Genomic DNA, 17,126 nt, shown 5'->3' with positions numbered 1-17,126 from the left:
TGGGCACAAAGGTCAGACGGAGATAAGAAGCTGAGATCAGTTTTATCTTCTGACAGCTCGGATTTAAGTTGTGAGCTGATTGAGCAACAAAGACCAGACCTGCAGCCAGAAACTGATCCTGAGCTTCACTTCAGCAAACACCTACTGAACACCTGGAACACCTGGAACACCTGGAACACCTGGAACACCTGAACACCTGGAACACCTGGGACACCTGGAACACCTGAACACCTGGAACACCTGGAACACCTGAACACCTGAACACCTGAACACCTGGAACACCTGAACACTTGAACACCTGGAACACCTGGAACACCTGAACACCTGGAACACCTGAACAACTGGAACAACTGGAACATCTAAACACCTGGATCATCTAAACACCTGGAACACCTGAACACCTGACCACCTGGAACACCTGGAACACCTGAACACCTGGAACACCTGGAACACCTGAACACCTAGAACACCTGAACACCTGAACACATGGAACACCTGAACACATGGAACACTGGAATATCTGGAACATCTTAACATTTGAACACCTGGAAGACCCGGAACACCTGAACACCTGTAACACCTGAACACCTGAATTCCTGGAACACCTGGAACACCTGAACACCTTAACACCTGGAACACCTGGAACACCTGAACACCTGAAACATCTGAACACCTGGAACACCTGAACACCTGAAACATCTGAACACCTGGAACACCTGAACACCTGAAACACCTGAAACACCTGGAACATCTAAACACCTGGATCATCTAAACACCTGGAACACCTAAACACCTGAAACATCTGAACACCTGGAACACCTGAACACCTGGAACATCTAAACACCTGGAACATCTAAACACCTGGAACACCTGAAACATCTGAACACCTGGAACACCTGAACACATGGAACATCTAAACACCTGGAACATCTAAACACATGGAACACCTGGAATATCTGGAACACCCGGAACACCTGAACACCTGGAACACCGTAACACCGGGAACACCTGGAACACCTTAACACCTGGAAAACCTGTAACACCTGAACACCTGAATACCTGGAACACTTGAACACCTGGAACACCGGAACACCTGGAACAACTGAACACCTGGAACACCTGGAACACCTGAACACCTGGAACACCTGGAACATCTAAACACCTGGAACACCTTAACACCTGGAACACCTGAAACACCTGAACATCTAAAAATCTGAACACCTGGACACCTGAACACCTTAACACCTGGAACACCTGAACACCTGGAACACCTGGAGCACCTGAACACCTGGGACATCTAAACACCTGGAACACCTTAACACCTGGAACACCTGAACACCTGGAACACCTTAACACCTGGAACACCTGAAACACCTGAACATCTGAACACCTGGAACACCTGAACACCTGGAACACCTTGACACCTGGAGCACCTGAACACCTGGAACATCTAAACACCTGGAACACCTTAACACCTGGAACACCTGAACACCTGGAACACCTTAACACCTGGAACACCTGAAACACCTGAACATCTGAACACCTGGAACACCTGAACACCTGGAACACCTTGACACCTGGAGCACCTGAACACCTGGAACATCTAAACACCTGGAACACCTTAACACCTGGAACACCTGAACACATGGAACACCTTAACACCTGGAACACCTGAAACACCTGAACATCTGAACACCTGGACATCTGGGCACCTAAACACCTGAACACCTGGAACACCTGAACACCTGGAACACCTGAACACGTGAACATTTGAACATCTGAACATCTGGACACCTGAACATCTGAACATCTGAACATCTGAACACCTGAATACCTGAACATCTGAACATCTGAACACCTGAACATCTGAACACCTGAACATCTGGACACATGACCATCTGGACACATGGAACATCTGAACACCTATATTATATTATATATTGAATGAAGGCCAAGCTGCTCTCTGATGAGAAAAACACAAAATATTCAAGTTTAATTCTACAAAAACAAGACAAGAACTGTCCGTCAGGATGGTGGTGCGTTCACTGACACTGAGTTAATATCTGTGAGCCAATCAGAGCGCAGGAGCAGCTTCACCCAGTCCAACCTTCATGTCTCTGTAGAGGACTCTACTTGGACGGCGTCCACCCGTCCTTCTGCTGATTCATCGGGATATCTCACGCACACACACATGTATTGAGGTTAAACAGCTGCAACACAGGCATGATGTAGGATGGGTCCAGAGGGGCCCAGAGAGATCTACAGGGGTCCAGAGAGGTCTACAGGGGTCCAGATGGGTCTACAGGGGTCCAGAGGTCTAACCATGTAGAGGTCTAACCCTGTAGAGGTCTAACCATGTAGAGGTCTAACCATGTAGAGGTCTAACCCTGTAGAGGTCTAACCCTGTAGAGGTCTAACCATGTAGAGGTCTAACCCTGTAGAGGTCTAACCATGTAGAGGTCTAACCATGTAGAGGTCTAACCCTGTAGAGGTCTAACCATGTAGAGGTCTAACCCTGTAGAGGTCTAACCCTGTAGAGGTCTAACCATGTAGAGGTCTAACCCTGTAGAGGTCTAGCCCTGTAGAGGTCTAACCATGTAGAGGTCTAACCCTGTAGAGGTCTAACCATGTAGAGGTCTAACTATGTAGAGGTCTAACCCTGTAGAGGTCTAACCATGTAGAGGTCTAACCCTGTAGAGGTCTAACCCTGTAGAGGTCTAACCATGTAGAGGTCTAACCCTGTAGAGGTCTAACCATGGAGAGGTCTAACCCTGTAGAGGTCTAACCATGTAGAGGTCTAACCCTGTAGAGGTCTAACCCTGTAGAGGTCTAACCATGTAGAGGTCTAACCCTGTAGAGGTCTAACCCTGTAGAGGTCTAACCCTGTAGAGGTCTAACCCTGTAGAGGTCTAACCATGTAGAGGTCTAACCCTGTAGAGGTCTAACCATGTAGAGGTCTAACCCTGTAGAGGTCTAACCCTGTAGAGGTCTAACCCTGTAGAGGTCTAACCATGTAGAGGTCTAACCATGTAGAGGTCTAACCCTGTAGAGGTCTAACCCTGTAGAGGTCTAACCATGTAGAGGTCTAACCCTGTAGAGGTCTAACCATGTAGAGGTCTAACCCTGTAGAGGTCTAACCATGTAGAGGTCTAACCCTGTAGAGGTCTAACCATGTAGAGGTCTAACCATGTAGAGGTCTAACCCTGTAGAGGTCTAACCCTGTAGAGGTCTAACCATGTAGAGGTCTAACCATGTAGAGGTCTAACCCTGTAGAGGTCTAACCATGTAGAGGTCTAACCCTGTAGAGGTCTAACCCCACACCCACACTCATGTGTCTGTCCGAGTCTGTATGAGAGAGCGTTGGGAGGCAGAACAGCTAGAGAACATGTGTTCCAGATGTTCCTGTGAGAACATTCTGTCAGATTCTCAAAGGAGAATTTAAAGATTTAAAACCAACGTATTTTGGCGACGGACGACGAAGACATCGCTCATTTTTATGTTTGAAGTTTTAAACGTTTTCATTTCATCTGGCGAGAAAGAGAGAGCAAAGCATTGTGGGAAAAGAGTACACACACACACACACACACATCTCCGTTTCCCTCACTTGCGTCTTTTCCTTGCATCCTAGTCCCTCCCACCAGAGATGCACGAAGAGACCAAGGAAATCTGACGATGCACTAGAGGTTCTGATGATGCTTTAGAGGTTCTGATGATGTACTAGAGGTTCTGATGATGCAGTAGAGGTTCTGATGATGCTTTAGAGGTTCTGATGATGTACTAGAGGTTCTGATGATGCAGTAGAGGTTCTGATGATGCTTTAGAGGTTCTGATGATGTACTAGAGGTTCTGATGATGCACTAGAGGTTCTGATGATGCACTAGAGGTTCTGATGATGGTTTAGGAGCTTCATAAAGGGTGAAAAGGTCTGAGGGACTCGAACACAGGACAATGTTCTTCTTCTTGTTGCCACACAGGCGTTAAGACACGTTTGGAATAAAGAAAACAAACACAGTTGTCTTTTCTACTGAATTTTAATTTAAATGCACGTTACCCAGATTCCTGTGATATAAAAGCTGAGCCCAGAGAAATGCTGCCCAGCAACATTCAGACAAACAGACGACGTCATGCAGACTCTCAGTAAACATGCTGGAGGAGTAGAAAACACGCTAGAAAAGTGAAAAACATGACGGCTGAGCTCCGAGCTCACGGCGTTCCCAAACCGTTCCCACAACGAGCTCACGGTGTTCCCACAACGAGCTCACGGTGTTCCCACAACGGATCAATATTATAGACTGTTGTTAAAACGTTGTAGAACATTATAGAACGTTGTTAAAACATTGTAGAACGTTGTTAAAACGTGATTAGAACATTGTAGAACGTTGCTAAAACATTGTTAAAATGTTGTAGAACATTGTAGAACGTTGTTAAAACATTGTTAAAACATTGTTAAAACGTTGTAGAACGTTATTATAACATTGTGGAACGTTGCTAAAACATTGTAGAACATTGTAGAACGTTGTTAAAACATTGTTAAAATGTTGTAGAACGTTGTGGGACGTTATTATAACATTGTGGAACGTTGTTAAAACGTTGTAGAACGTTATGACATTGTGGAATGTTGTTAAAACGTTGTAGAACGTTGGGGCTTGGGAGCAGCAGGACTCACGTCATGATAAGCCCCGCCCCCTCTGCAGGTGAGGGAGGAGTCATGTGACACCTTCATGGAGTCATGTGACACCTTCATGGAGTCATGTGACACCTTCATGGAGTCATGTGACACCTCATTTTATCTTCAGTACAAAACACAGGAAGTCAATCAAAGAACAACAACATGTTATTATTCATGTTCCCACTAACAACTAAAAGATGAATCACGATAATCAATATAATCTGATCGATCATATCTCCTCATATCTTTGAGTGTTCAGCTGTAGGAAGAACAGCTTGATCAATAATCAATACGGATCACCTGACAGCTGGATCAGTATTGCTCATAGATCAGTAATGATCATAGATCAGAATTGATCATAGATCAGAATTGATTATAGATCAATACTGATCATAGATCAGTAATGGTCATAGATCAGTATTGGTCATAGATCAGTATTGATTATAGATCAGTATTGATTCTCTGCATGGACATATTAAAACAGCTTCTGGAGAACCACACATTAAGAACACACTTGTACAAAAAGAAGAACCATCGGGTTCCACCGAGCAGCGTTCCTCGTGTTCCTCCGATCGATCCATTGATCCATGGATCAATACCGTGTTTAGTACCCTTTAGTCCGTTGGGTCAGAGTTCACCTTCACACGTTTACTGAAATCAATAAATTATATAAACGTTTAAAGTCACCCAGGAGGATTGTGGGTAATCTTGCATCAGAAGGGGATCGAACGTGAGAACACAAAGTGATGAAGCAGGTCCGAGGCCACGCCCACAGGGCATGGGAGCGGGGCTCCCGTGAGGACCGTTCGAGGCCGTTGAGTAGGTTGTGGGCGTGTCCTCAGGCCTTGTAGGCGTGTCCTCAGGCCTTGTGGGCGGGCCTTCGGCCAGGTTGTGGGCATGTCCCTTAGGCCTTGGGGGCATGTCCTCCGGCCTCGGGACGGCCCTCAGGACTCGGGGGCGTGTCCTCGGGGCGGCCCTCAGGCCTCGGGGGCGTGTCCTCAGGCGGCCCTCAGGCCTCGGGGGCGTGTCCTTGGGCGGCCCTCAGGCCTCGGGGGCGTGTCCTCGGGCGGCCCTCAGGCCTCGGGGGCGTGTCCTCGGGCGGCCCTCAGGCCTGGGGGCGTGTCCTCGGGCCTTGGGGGCGCGTCCTCAGGCTGGCCCTCAGGGGCGTGTCCTCAGGCCTCGGGGGCGTGCTGAGGGCCGGCCGGAGGAAGGACCGGCGTTGGGGGCCGGCCCTCAGGCTTCGGGGGCCGGCCCTCAGGCCTTGGGGGCGTGTCCTCAGGCCTCGGGGCGGCCCTCAGGCCTTGGGGGCGGGCCCGGTGGGCGGGCCGTCGGCCAGGTTGTGGGCGTGCTCCAGGAACAGGTCCTTCAGCACGCTCAGCTCCTTGCTCAGCAGCTTGATCTTGGCCTCCAGGCGCTCGTTCTCCTCCTTCAGCTCGTTGACGCGCTGCTGCGTGTCGGCCGCCTTCTGCTTGCTGCGCATGCGGCTCTTCTTCACCGCCAGGTTGTTGCGCTCGCGCCGCTGCCGGTACTCGTCGCTGTCCTTCTCCGCCGAGGGCTTCTTCATGCTGCCGGGGGGCGGGCCAGTGGGCGGGGCCAGTGGGCGGGGACGGAGGAAGAGGCGTGGTCAGGGCGGGGCCGGAGGAAGGGGCGGGGCTGGGTCGGGTTTCGCCTGCAGCGGCCGGCTCAGTGGGCGGAGCCTCCTTCAGGTGCTGCTGGATGAGTCTCCTCAGGTGAGCACCAGGAAGTAGACGATCCCTCAACTAGGAGAAACACAACATGTTATTGATCCATACACACACACACACACACACACACACACACACACACACACACATCAGGTATTGATCCCCCCCCCCCCCCACACACACACACACACATCAGGTATTGATACACACACACACACGCACACATCAGGTATTGATCCCCACACACACACACACACACACATTGATCCAGAGACACAGAATCTCTAATAAAGGTTCCTTCTCTCTAATTAATAAAAAATCCCTGAACCTTTTCCTCCTCCTCTTCTCCCTCCCCTTCTTCCTGGACCTCTTCTTCTTCTTCTTCTTCTTCTTCTTCTTCTTCTCCTCCTCCTCCTCCTCCTCCTCCTCACCATGTGACTCTAGACCTGAGTCCTAGAGTCCTGACTCCTCATGTCACACACACACAGCTGGCTCTGGTGACGTCACGTCCCCTGTGACGTAGCTCATAACGCATTCAGTGCGCATCCCCAACAGACATCAAACGGCTCCACGTGGTCACTACTCTCTGCTCAAATAGCGGCAACCCGCTCGGCTCTGATTGGTCCACGCGTTGCTATGCAGCCAGTCAGCTGGGTGCGCAGGGGAAAGCGGTCCGGGTGGAAACAAGCAGGTTGCCTGCTGTTGCATCATCATCGGCTCCCTTTGTGCCCAGAGAGAGAGAGAGAGAGAGAGCGAGAGAGAGAGAGAGAAACTCCGGAGTCACGGGGAGGAAGAGAAGGAGGAGAAGGAGAAGAAGAAGAAGAAGAAGCCTCTCCTTTAAGACACTTAAGTTAAATAATGTCGGCCCAACTCGTTAAACGACAACCAGCTCAATTTCAGAGCACTTTTAACAACTTTGACATGACTAGAAGCAGACCATCTTTCCTCTGCCGTGTCCCCTAGCCCCTGGCTCCTGGCCCCTGTCCCCTGGCTCCTGTCCCCTAGCCCCTAGTTCCCATGCTAGCTCGCTAGCTCGTTAGCTCCCGAGCCTCTATAAGTCACAGCTCGCGCCCTCCCGGCCCCACAGAGCGTTAAAAGCGGGGTTTACCTTGGCGGGCCGCGGCGGACGCGACCATGCGACGCAGCGGAGGACTTCACGCTGGAAACCAGTTTAGTCCGTCGGAGTTTCGGCTCGCACTGTTTTTGTTTGGAACATGGAGAGGAGAGCGATTGCGAAATCTCTTTTACCATGTAGGGTAATGCGCGGGCTCGACCAATCAGAGAGCGAAGGGCGGCAGCGGAGAAGGACGTTGGCCAATCGCGAACGAGAACGCGTGAGAGTGATGCAATGCGCCCTGTGACTGACGTCTGGTTCCACCAATGGGAGCCGTCTGTGTTCTGTTGGTTTTGTTTATGTAATCTGAGGACTGTCATGAAGGCATGACGACACTTAATCACACCAAAACTACTACTAGTACTACCAAATATATAGTACTGCCATATGTATAGTACTACTTACACACTATAGGTACTACTACTAGTACTAGCAAATATATAGTACTACCATATGTATAATACTATTTACATACTACACGTACTACTACTAGTACTACCAAATATATAGTACTACCATATGTATAGTACTATGAGCTCTCTAGTGGGGTAATATGGTAGTATAAGCTCTCTAGTGGGGTAATATGGTACTATGAGCTCTCTAGTGGGGTAATATGGTACAATGAGTTCTCTAGAGGGTAATATGGTACTATAAGCTCTCTAGTGGGGTAATATGGTACTATGAGTTCTCTAGAGGGTAATATGGTACTATAAGCTCTCTAGTGGGGTAATATGGTACTATGAGTTCTCTAGAGGGTAATATGGTACTATAAGCTCTCTAGTGGGGTAATATGGTACTATGAGTTCTCTAGTGGGGTAATATGGTACTATGAGTTCTCTAGAGGGTAATATGGTAGTATAAGCTCTCTAGTGGGGTAATATGGTACTATGAGCTCTGTAGTGGGGTAATATGGTAGTATAAGCTCTCTAGTGGGGTAATATGGTACTATGAGTTCTCTAGTGGGTAATATGGTACTATGAGTTCTCTAGTGGGGTAATATATTACTATGAGTTCTCTAGTGGGTAATATGGTACTATAAGCTCTCTAGTGGGGTAATATGGTACAATGAGTTCTCTAGAGGGTAATATGGTACTATAAGCTCTCTAGTGGGGTAATATGGTACTATGAGTTCTCTAGAGGGTAATATGGTACTATAAGCTCTCTAGTGGGGTAATATGGTACTATGAGTTCTCTAGTGGGGTAATATGGTACTATGAGTTCTCTAGAGGGTAATATGGTACTATAAGCTCTCTAGTGGGGTAATATGGTACAATGAGTTCTCTAGAGGGTAATATGGTACTATGAGTTCTCTAGAGGGTAATATGGTACTATGAGTTCTCTAGTGGGGTAATATGGTACTATGAGCTCTCTAGTGGGGTAATATGGTACTATGCACTCTCTAGTGGGGTAATATGGTACTATGAGCTCTCTAGTGGGGTAATATATTACTATGAGTTCTCAAGTGGGGTAATATATTACTATGAGTTCTCTAGTGGGTAATATGGTACTATAAGCTCTCTAGTGGGGTAATATGGTACAATGAGTTCTCTAGAGGGTAAATATGGTACTATGAGTTCTCTAGTGGGGTAATATGGTACTATGAGTTCTCTAGAGGGTAATATGGTACTATAAGCTCTCTAGTGGGGTAATATGGTACAATGAGTTCTCTAGAGGGTATTATGGTACTATGAGTTCTCTAGAGGGTAATATGGTACTATGAGTTCTCTAGTGGGGTAATATGGTACTATGAGCTCTCTAGTGGGGTAATATGGTACTATGCACTCTCTAGTGGGGTAATATGGTACTATGAGCTCTCTAGTGGGGTAATATATTACTATGAGTTCTCTAGTGGGTAATATGGTACTATAAGCTCTCTAGTGGGGTAATATGGTACAATGAGTTCTCTAGAGGGTAATATGGTACTATGAGTTCTCTAGTGGGTAATATGGTACTATAAGCTCTCTAGTGGGGTAATATCGTACTATGAGTTCTCTAGTGGGGTAATATGGTACTATAAGCTCTCTAGTGGGGTAATATGGTACTATGAGTTCTCTAGTGGGTAATATGGTACTATGAACTCTCTAGTGGGGTAATATGGTACTATGAGTTCTCTAGTGGGTAATATGGTACTATAAGCTCTCTAGTGGGGTAATATGGTACAATGAGTTCTCTAGTGGGGTAATATGGTACTATAAGTTCTCTAGTGGGTAATATGGTACTATAAGCTCTCTAGTGGGGTAATATGGTACTATGAGTTCTCTAGTGGGTAATATGGTACTATAAGTTCTCTAGTGGGTAGTATGGTACTACAAGCTCTCTAGTGAGGTAATATGGTACTATAAGCTCTCTAGTGGGTCATTTTGTACTATGAACTCTCTAGTGGGGTAATATGGTACTATAAGCTCTCTAGTGGGGTAATATGGTACTATGAACTCTCTAGTGGGGTAATATGGTACTATGAGCTCCCTAGTGGGTAATATGGTACTACAAGCTCTCTAGTGGGGTAATATGGTACAATGAGTTCTCTAGTGGGGTAATATGGTACTATAAGTTCTCTAGTGGGTAATACGGTACTATAAGTTCTCTAGTGAGGTAATATGGTACTATAAGCTCTCTAGTGGGTCATTTTGTACTATGAACTCTCTAGTGGGGTAATATGGTACTATAAGTTCTCTAGTGGGGTAATATGGTACTATGAACTCTCTAGTGGGGTAATATGGTACTATGAGCTCTCTAGTGGGGTAATATGGTACTATGAGCTCTCTAGTGGGGTAATATGGTACAATGAGTTCTCTAGTGGGGTAATATGGTACTATGAGCTCTCTAGTGGGGCAATATGGTACTATGAGTTCTCTAGTGGGTAATATGGTACTATAAACTCTCTAGTGGGGTAATATGGTACTATGAATTCTCTAGTGGGGTAATATGGTACTATGAGTTCTCTAGAGGGTAATATGGTACTATGAACTCTCTAGTGGGGTAATATGGTACTATGAGTTCTCTAGTGTGGTAATATGGTACTATGAGTTCTCTAGTGGGTAATATGGTACTATAAGCTCTCTAGTGGGGTAATATGGTACTATGAGTTCTCTAGTGGGGTAATGTGGTACTATGAGTTCTCTAGTGGGGTAATATGGTACTATGAGTTCTCTAGTGGGTAATATGATACTATAAGCTCTCTAGTGAGGTAATATGGTACTAAAAGCTCTCTAGTGGGTAATTTTGTACTATGAACTCTCTAGTGGGGTAATATGGTACTATGAACTCTCTAGTGGGGTAATATGGTACTATGAGCTCTGTAGTGGGGTAATATGGTACTATAAGCTCTCTAGTGGGGTAATATGGTACTATGAGCTCTCTAGTGGGGTAATATGGTACTATGAGCTCTCTAGTGGGGTAATATGGTACTATGAGTTCTCTAGTGGGGTAATATGGTACTATGAGTTCTCTAGAGGGTAATATGGTACTATGAACTCTCTAGTGGGGTAATATGGTACTATGAGTTCTCTAGTGGGTAATATGGTACTATGAACTCTCTAGTGGGGTAATATGGCACTATGAGTTCTCTAGTGGGTAATATGGTACTATGAGTTCTCTAGTGGGGTAATATGGTACAATAAGTTCTCTAGTGGGTGATATGGTACTATAAGCTCTCTAGTGAGGTAATATGGTACTATAAGCTCTCTAGTGGGTCATTTTGTACTATGAACTCTCTAGTGGGGTAATATGGTACTATAAGCTCTCTAGTGGGGTAATATGGTACTATGAACTCTCTAGTGGGGTAATATGGTACTATGAGCTCTCTAGTGGGGTAATATGGTACTATGAGTTCTCTAGTGGGGTCATATGGTACTATGAACTCTCTAGTGGGGTAATATGGTACTATGAACTCTCTAGTGGGGTAATGTGGTACTATGAGTTCTCTAGTGGGGTAATATGGTACTATAAGTTCTCTAGTGGGTAATATGGTACTATAAGCTCTCTAGTGAGGTAATATGGTACTATAAGCTCTCTAGTGGGTAATTTTGTACTATGAACTCTCTAGTGGGGTAATATGGTACTGTGAACTCTCTAGTGGGGTAATATGGTACCATGAGCTCTGTATTGGGGTAATATGGTACTATAAGCTCTCTAGTGGGGTAATATGGTACTATGAGCTCTCTAGTGGGGTAATATGGTACTATGAGCTCTGTAGTGGGGTAATATGGTACTATAAGCTCTCTAGTGGGCTAATATGGTACTATGAGCTCTCTAGTGGGGTAATATGGTACTATGAGCTCTGTAGTGGGGTAATATGGTACTATGAGCTCTCTAGTGGGGTAATATGGTACTATGAGTTTTCTATTGGGGTAATATGGTACTATGAGCTCTCTAGTGGGGTAATATGGTACTATGAGCTCTCTAGTGGGGTAACATGGTACTATGAGCTCTCTAGTGGGGTAATATGGTACTATAAGTTCTCTAGTGGGGTAATATGGTACTATAAGCGCTCTAGTGGGGTAATATGGTACTATGAGTTCTCTAGTGGGGTAATATGGTACTATGAGCTCTCTAGTGGGGTAATGTGGTACTATGAGTTCTCTAGTGGGGTCATATGATACTATGAGCTCTCTAGTGGGGTAATATGGTACTATGAGTTCTCTAGAGGGTAAATTGGTACTATGAGCTCTCTAGTGGGGTAATATGGTACTATGAGCTCTCTAGTGGGGGAATGTTGTCCTATGAACTCCTTAAGATATGATGGGGCATCACCAGTTAAGGCTTTGTAGGTGAGGACAAGGATTTTAAATGTCATTCTTGGTCTCACAGGAAGCCAGTTCAGAGCAGCTAATACAGAAGTAATGTGATCTCAAAGACCCCTAGAACGCAATCAGGGGCTCATAGAACCTTCTGAAGCACCCAAAAAGACCTTCTCAAGGACCCACTAGAACCGTCTCAAGTCGACAGAGGATCCTCTTGTCCCTCCGCAGCCGTGACATGAACTCCTTAGCCCCACTCCCCCTGCACAGAACCCCTCTCCCCTACACAGAAAACTCTCCCCTGCACAGAACCCCACTGCCCTTGCACAGAACTCCACTCCCCATTGCACAGAACCCCACTCCCCTTGCACAGAACTCCACTCCCCATTGCACAGAACCCCACTCCCCCTTGCACAGAACCCCACTCCCCCTTGCACAGAACCCCACTACCCCTTGCACAGAACCCCACTCCCCCTGCACAGAACCCCGCTCCCCCTTGCACAGAACCCCACTACCCCTGCACAGAACCCCACTCCCCTTGCACAGAACCCCACTCCCCCTTGCACAGAACCCCACTACCCCTTGCACAGAACCCCACTCCCCTTGCACAGAACCCCACTCCCCCTTGCACAGAACCCCGCTCCCTCTTGCACAGAACCCCACTACCCCTTGCACAGAACCCCACTCCCTCTTGCACAGAACCCCACTCCCCCTGCACAGAACCCCGCTCCCCCTTGCACAGAACCCCACTCCCTCTTGCACAGAACCCCACTCCCTTTGCACAGAACTCCACTCCCCCTTGCACAGAACCCCACTCCCTTTGCACAGAACTCCACTCCCCCTTGCACAGAAAACCACACCCCTTGCACAGAACCCCGCTCCACCTTGCACAGAGCCCCACTCCCCCTGCACAGAACCCCACACCCCTTGCACATAACCCCACTCCCCCCGTACAGAACCCCAGTCCCCTTGCACAGAACCCCACGCCCCTTGCACAGAACCCCACTACCCCTTGCACAGAACCCCACACCCCTTGCACAGAACCCCACTCCCTTTGCACAGAACTCCTCTCCCCCTGCACATAACCCCATACCCCCTTGCACAGAACCCCACTCCCCCTTTCACAGAACCCCTCTCCCTGTGGACAGAACCCCAGTCCCCTTGCACAGAACCCCATACCCCCTTGCACAGAACCCCACTCCCCCTTTCACAGAACCCCTCTCCCTGTGGACAGAACCCCAGTCCCCTTGCACAGAACCCCATACCCCCTTGCACAGAACCCCACTCCCCCTTTCACAGAACCCCTCTCCCTGTGGACAGAACCCCAGTCCCCTTGCACAGAACCCCTCTCCCTCTGCACGGAATAAAGTTTGAATGAATTAATAAGCGTAAATCCTTATACTATTTTTAGGATTAGTATTATATTATTAATAATATATTATTATTATATTATTAATATATTATTATTATGATTATTAATACGTTCATATAAGGATTATTATATTATTATTATTAGGATTAATATGTTCTTAATTATATTATCAGGGTTCATCTGGCTGGTTAGTTTGTCTGATAATAATAAAGAAACAGTCTCAGTGAGTCTCATTAACACTTTGTTCTAGTCCGCCCAAACCCTGTGTGTGTGTGTGTGTGTGTGTGTGTGTGTGTGTGTGTGTGTGTGTGTGTGTGTGTGTGTGTGTGTGTGTGTGTGTGTGTGTGTGCGCGCGTGCCCGCCCCCTCCCCTGCCCTCCTATATAAGCGCAGTCTGACAGCTCTCGGTTCACAGCAGCAGACTCTCTGGTTCCTCTCGCTCCAGGATCAGAGGTAAAAACTCTTCTTTTCCCGCCGGACTCTGGTACACGTCTGCCGGCTCAGAGCCCGAAGACCCGACGCGGAACCCGACTTTGCCCCAAAACTGGATTCTCGGAGCTCGTCGCAATGCGCGCCCGGGTTTAGGTCCCCCATGGAGCTCTCGAACCTGTACGAGGTCTTGCCCCGGCCCCTGATGAGCAGCCTGACGCACGGCCAGCAGCAGCAGCCCTCCTCCGGCTACCGAGACCCGGCGGACCTGGGCGGGGAGATCGGGGACAGCGAGACCTCCATCGACCTGAGCGCCTACATCGACCCGGCGGCTTTCAACGACGACTTCCTGGCCGACCTGTTCCACCACAGCGCGCGGCAGGACAAGCACAAGCTCCCGAACGGGGACTACGGGGAGCCCGGCGGCGCGTGCGTCGCTGCGGGGCATTACGCACAGACCCACTACCCGGAGTCCAAGCTGGAGGAGCCGGTCTACGAGCACCACAACCCGCAGCGCCTCCGGCCGGTGGCCATCAAGCAGGAGCCGCGGGACGAGGACGCGCCCCCGGGTCTGCTGCCTCCCATCTACCACCACGCGCACTCCCAGCAGTACTCGCAGCCGCAGCCGCACCTCCAGTACCAGGTCGCGCACTGCGCGCAGACCAGCATGCACCTCCTGCAGCCGGGCCACCCGACCCCGCCGCCGACCCCGGCGCCCAGTCCGCACCAGCACCAGCACCACCCGCACCACCACCAGCAGCACCGGGTCTGCAGGTCCAGCAAGAAGAGCGTGGACAAAGGCAGCCCGGAGTACCGGCTGCGGCGCGAGCGCAACAACGTGGCGGTGCGCAAGAGCCGCGACAAGGCCAAGCTGCGCAACGTGGAGACGCAGCACAAGGTGCTGGAGCTCTGCGGGGACAACGAGCGGCTGCGCCGGCGCGTGGAGCAGCTGAGCCGCGAGCTGGACGCGCTGCGGGGGGTCTTCCGGGGCCAGCGGCCCGACGGGGGGGGCTTCCAGCCGCTGGGCAGCTGAGAGGACCAGACCGGGACTGGGAGAGGACCAGGACCGGGGGAGGACCGGGACCGGGACCGGAGGAGGACCGGGTGCGCTGCTGGATTACCACGATCCTCTCTGCAGGTCTTGGAGGACCCGAGTCCAAAAAGAGAAATAAACATTTTTTGATAATAAACATCAACTTTGTGGTCACGAGGACAGACTGAAGAGGTGGGCGTGTCTCCCTCTGTTCATTGGCTGATCGGATCACGTGTCTTCAGACTGGTGGACTAAAGACTGTGTGTGTGTGTGTGTGTGTGTGTGTGTGTGTGTGTGTGTGTGTGTGTGTGTGTGTGTGTGTGTGTGTGTGTGTGCGTGTGCTGGTCCCTGCAGCGCTTGTTTCAGTGCCTTGTCCCCGTAGACCTGCATCTCTATACCTGCTTTAAAAGAAGAGACGACACACACACACCTACGCGCACACACACAGACACACACGCGCGCACACAAACAGACATACACACACACGCGCACACAAACAGACACACACATACACACACAAACACACACACATACAGACACACACACACACACACACACAGACACACAAAAACACACACACACGCACATAACCAGACACACACACACATACAGACACACACACACACACACACAGACACACACATACACACACAAACACACACACATACAGACACACACACACACACACAGACACACAAAAACACACACACACGCACACAAACAGACACACACACGCACACAAACAGACACACACAAACAGACACACACACATACCGATACACACACACACACAAACAGACACACATACACACATACAGACACACGCACACACTCACACACAGGGCCTTCTGGTCTGAGATGACCTCTGACCTCCTGCTGATCTCTTCGTCTCCATGAGGAAGAGGAGGAAGAGGATGTTGTGTTGTCTCAGTTGTAAAATACGTCTTTATACATGAATATATGTATATGTATATAAAATATAAGAAATCTGAGTTATTATAATAAAAGAGCTTCTTTTATCACATTCTGATGTCGCCTCCTGTTTGTTCCTTCATGAGGATATTAATATATTATTATTATATTATATATTTATGATTTATGTTATTCATTAGTTTATCATAATAATCATATGTATGTTATTCATAACTTTATCATAATAATCATGTTTATGTTATTCATAACTTTATCTTAAGTATCATGTTTATGTTATTCATAACTTTATCATAATAATCATGTTTATGTTATTCATAACTTTATCTTAAGTATCATGTTTATGTTATTCATAACTTTATCATAATAATCATGTTTATGTTATTCATAACTTTATCTTAAGTATCATGTTTATGTTATTCATAACTTTATCAACAATCATATGTATGTTATTCATAACTTTATCTTAAGTATCATATTTATGTTATTCATAACTTTATCAACAATCATATTTATGTTATTCATAACTTTATCATAATAATCATTTTTATGTTATTCATAACTTTATCTTAAGTATCATGTTTATGTTATTCATAACTTTATCAACAATCATTTATGTTATTCATAACTATATCAACAATCATATTTATGTTATTCATAACTTTATCAACAATCATATTTATGCTATTCATAACTTTATCAACAATCATTTATGTTATTCATAACTATATCAACAATCATATTTATGTTATTCATAACTATATCAACAATCATATTTATGTTATTCATAACTTTATCAACAATCATATTTATGCTATTCATAACTTTATCATAATAATCATGTTTATGTTATTCATAACTTTATCTTAAGTATCATGTTCATGTTATTCATGACTTTATCAACAATCATTTATGTTATTCATAACTATATCAACAATAATATTTATGTTTTTCATAACTTTATCATAAGTATCATGTTTATGTTATTCATAAATGTATCATAATAATCATGTTTATGTTGTTCATAACTATATCAACAATAATATTTATGTTATTCATAACTTTATCATAAGCATCATGTTTATGTTATTCATAAATTTATCATAATAATCATGTTTATGTTGTTCATAACTATATCAACAAAAATATTTATGTT

The 17,126-nt window shown here is 46.7% G+C and overlaps 2 protein-coding genes across 3 annotated transcripts; one reads left to right on the top strand and one right to left on the bottom strand.

Annotated features, from left to right (window-relative positions):
• Positions 1 to 4,018: 4,018 nt before the first annotated feature.
• Positions 4,019 to 7,566, bottom strand: cebpg (CCAAT enhancer binding protein gamma). Of its 2 annotated transcripts, none has more exons than XM_079231281.1 (2): positions 7,463 to 7,566; positions 4,019 to 6,429 (listed from the first exon to the last, which is right to left on the bottom strand). In XM_079231281.1, exon 2 carries the CDS (start codon positions 6,231 to 6,233, stop codon positions 5,964 to 5,966), a length of 270 nt encoding a protein of 89 aa, XP_079087407.1. In that variant the 5' UTR covers positions 6,234 to 6,429; positions 7,463 to 7,566; the 3' UTR covers positions 4,019 to 5,963. The 2 variants fall into 2 exon arrangements, with proteins under 2 accessions (XP_079087407.1, XP_079087408.1); XM_079231282.1 differs by lacking the exon at positions 7,463 to 7,566 and adding an exon at positions 6,683 to 6,772.
• A 6,543-nt stretch (positions 7,567 to 14,109) lies between these two features.
• On the top strand, positions 14,110 to 16,055 carry cebpa (CCAAT enhancer binding protein alpha). Its single transcript, XM_079230346.1, has one exon. The coding sequence runs from the start codon at positions 14,171 to 14,173 to the stop codon at positions 15,038 to 15,040; it is 870 nt and encodes a 289-aa protein (XP_079086472.1). The 5' UTR covers positions 14,110 to 14,170; the 3' UTR covers positions 15,041 to 16,055.
• Positions 16,056 to 17,126: the final 1,071 nt, after the last annotated feature.

This window comes from Taurulus bubalis (genome assembly GCF_910589615.1).
Source record: "Taurulus bubalis genome assembly, chromosome: 15".
NCBI lineage: Eukaryota > Metazoa > Chordata > Actinopteri > Perciformes > Cottidae > Taurulus > Taurulus bubalis.
This window is presented reverse-complemented; position numbering and strand designations above follow the sequence as displayed.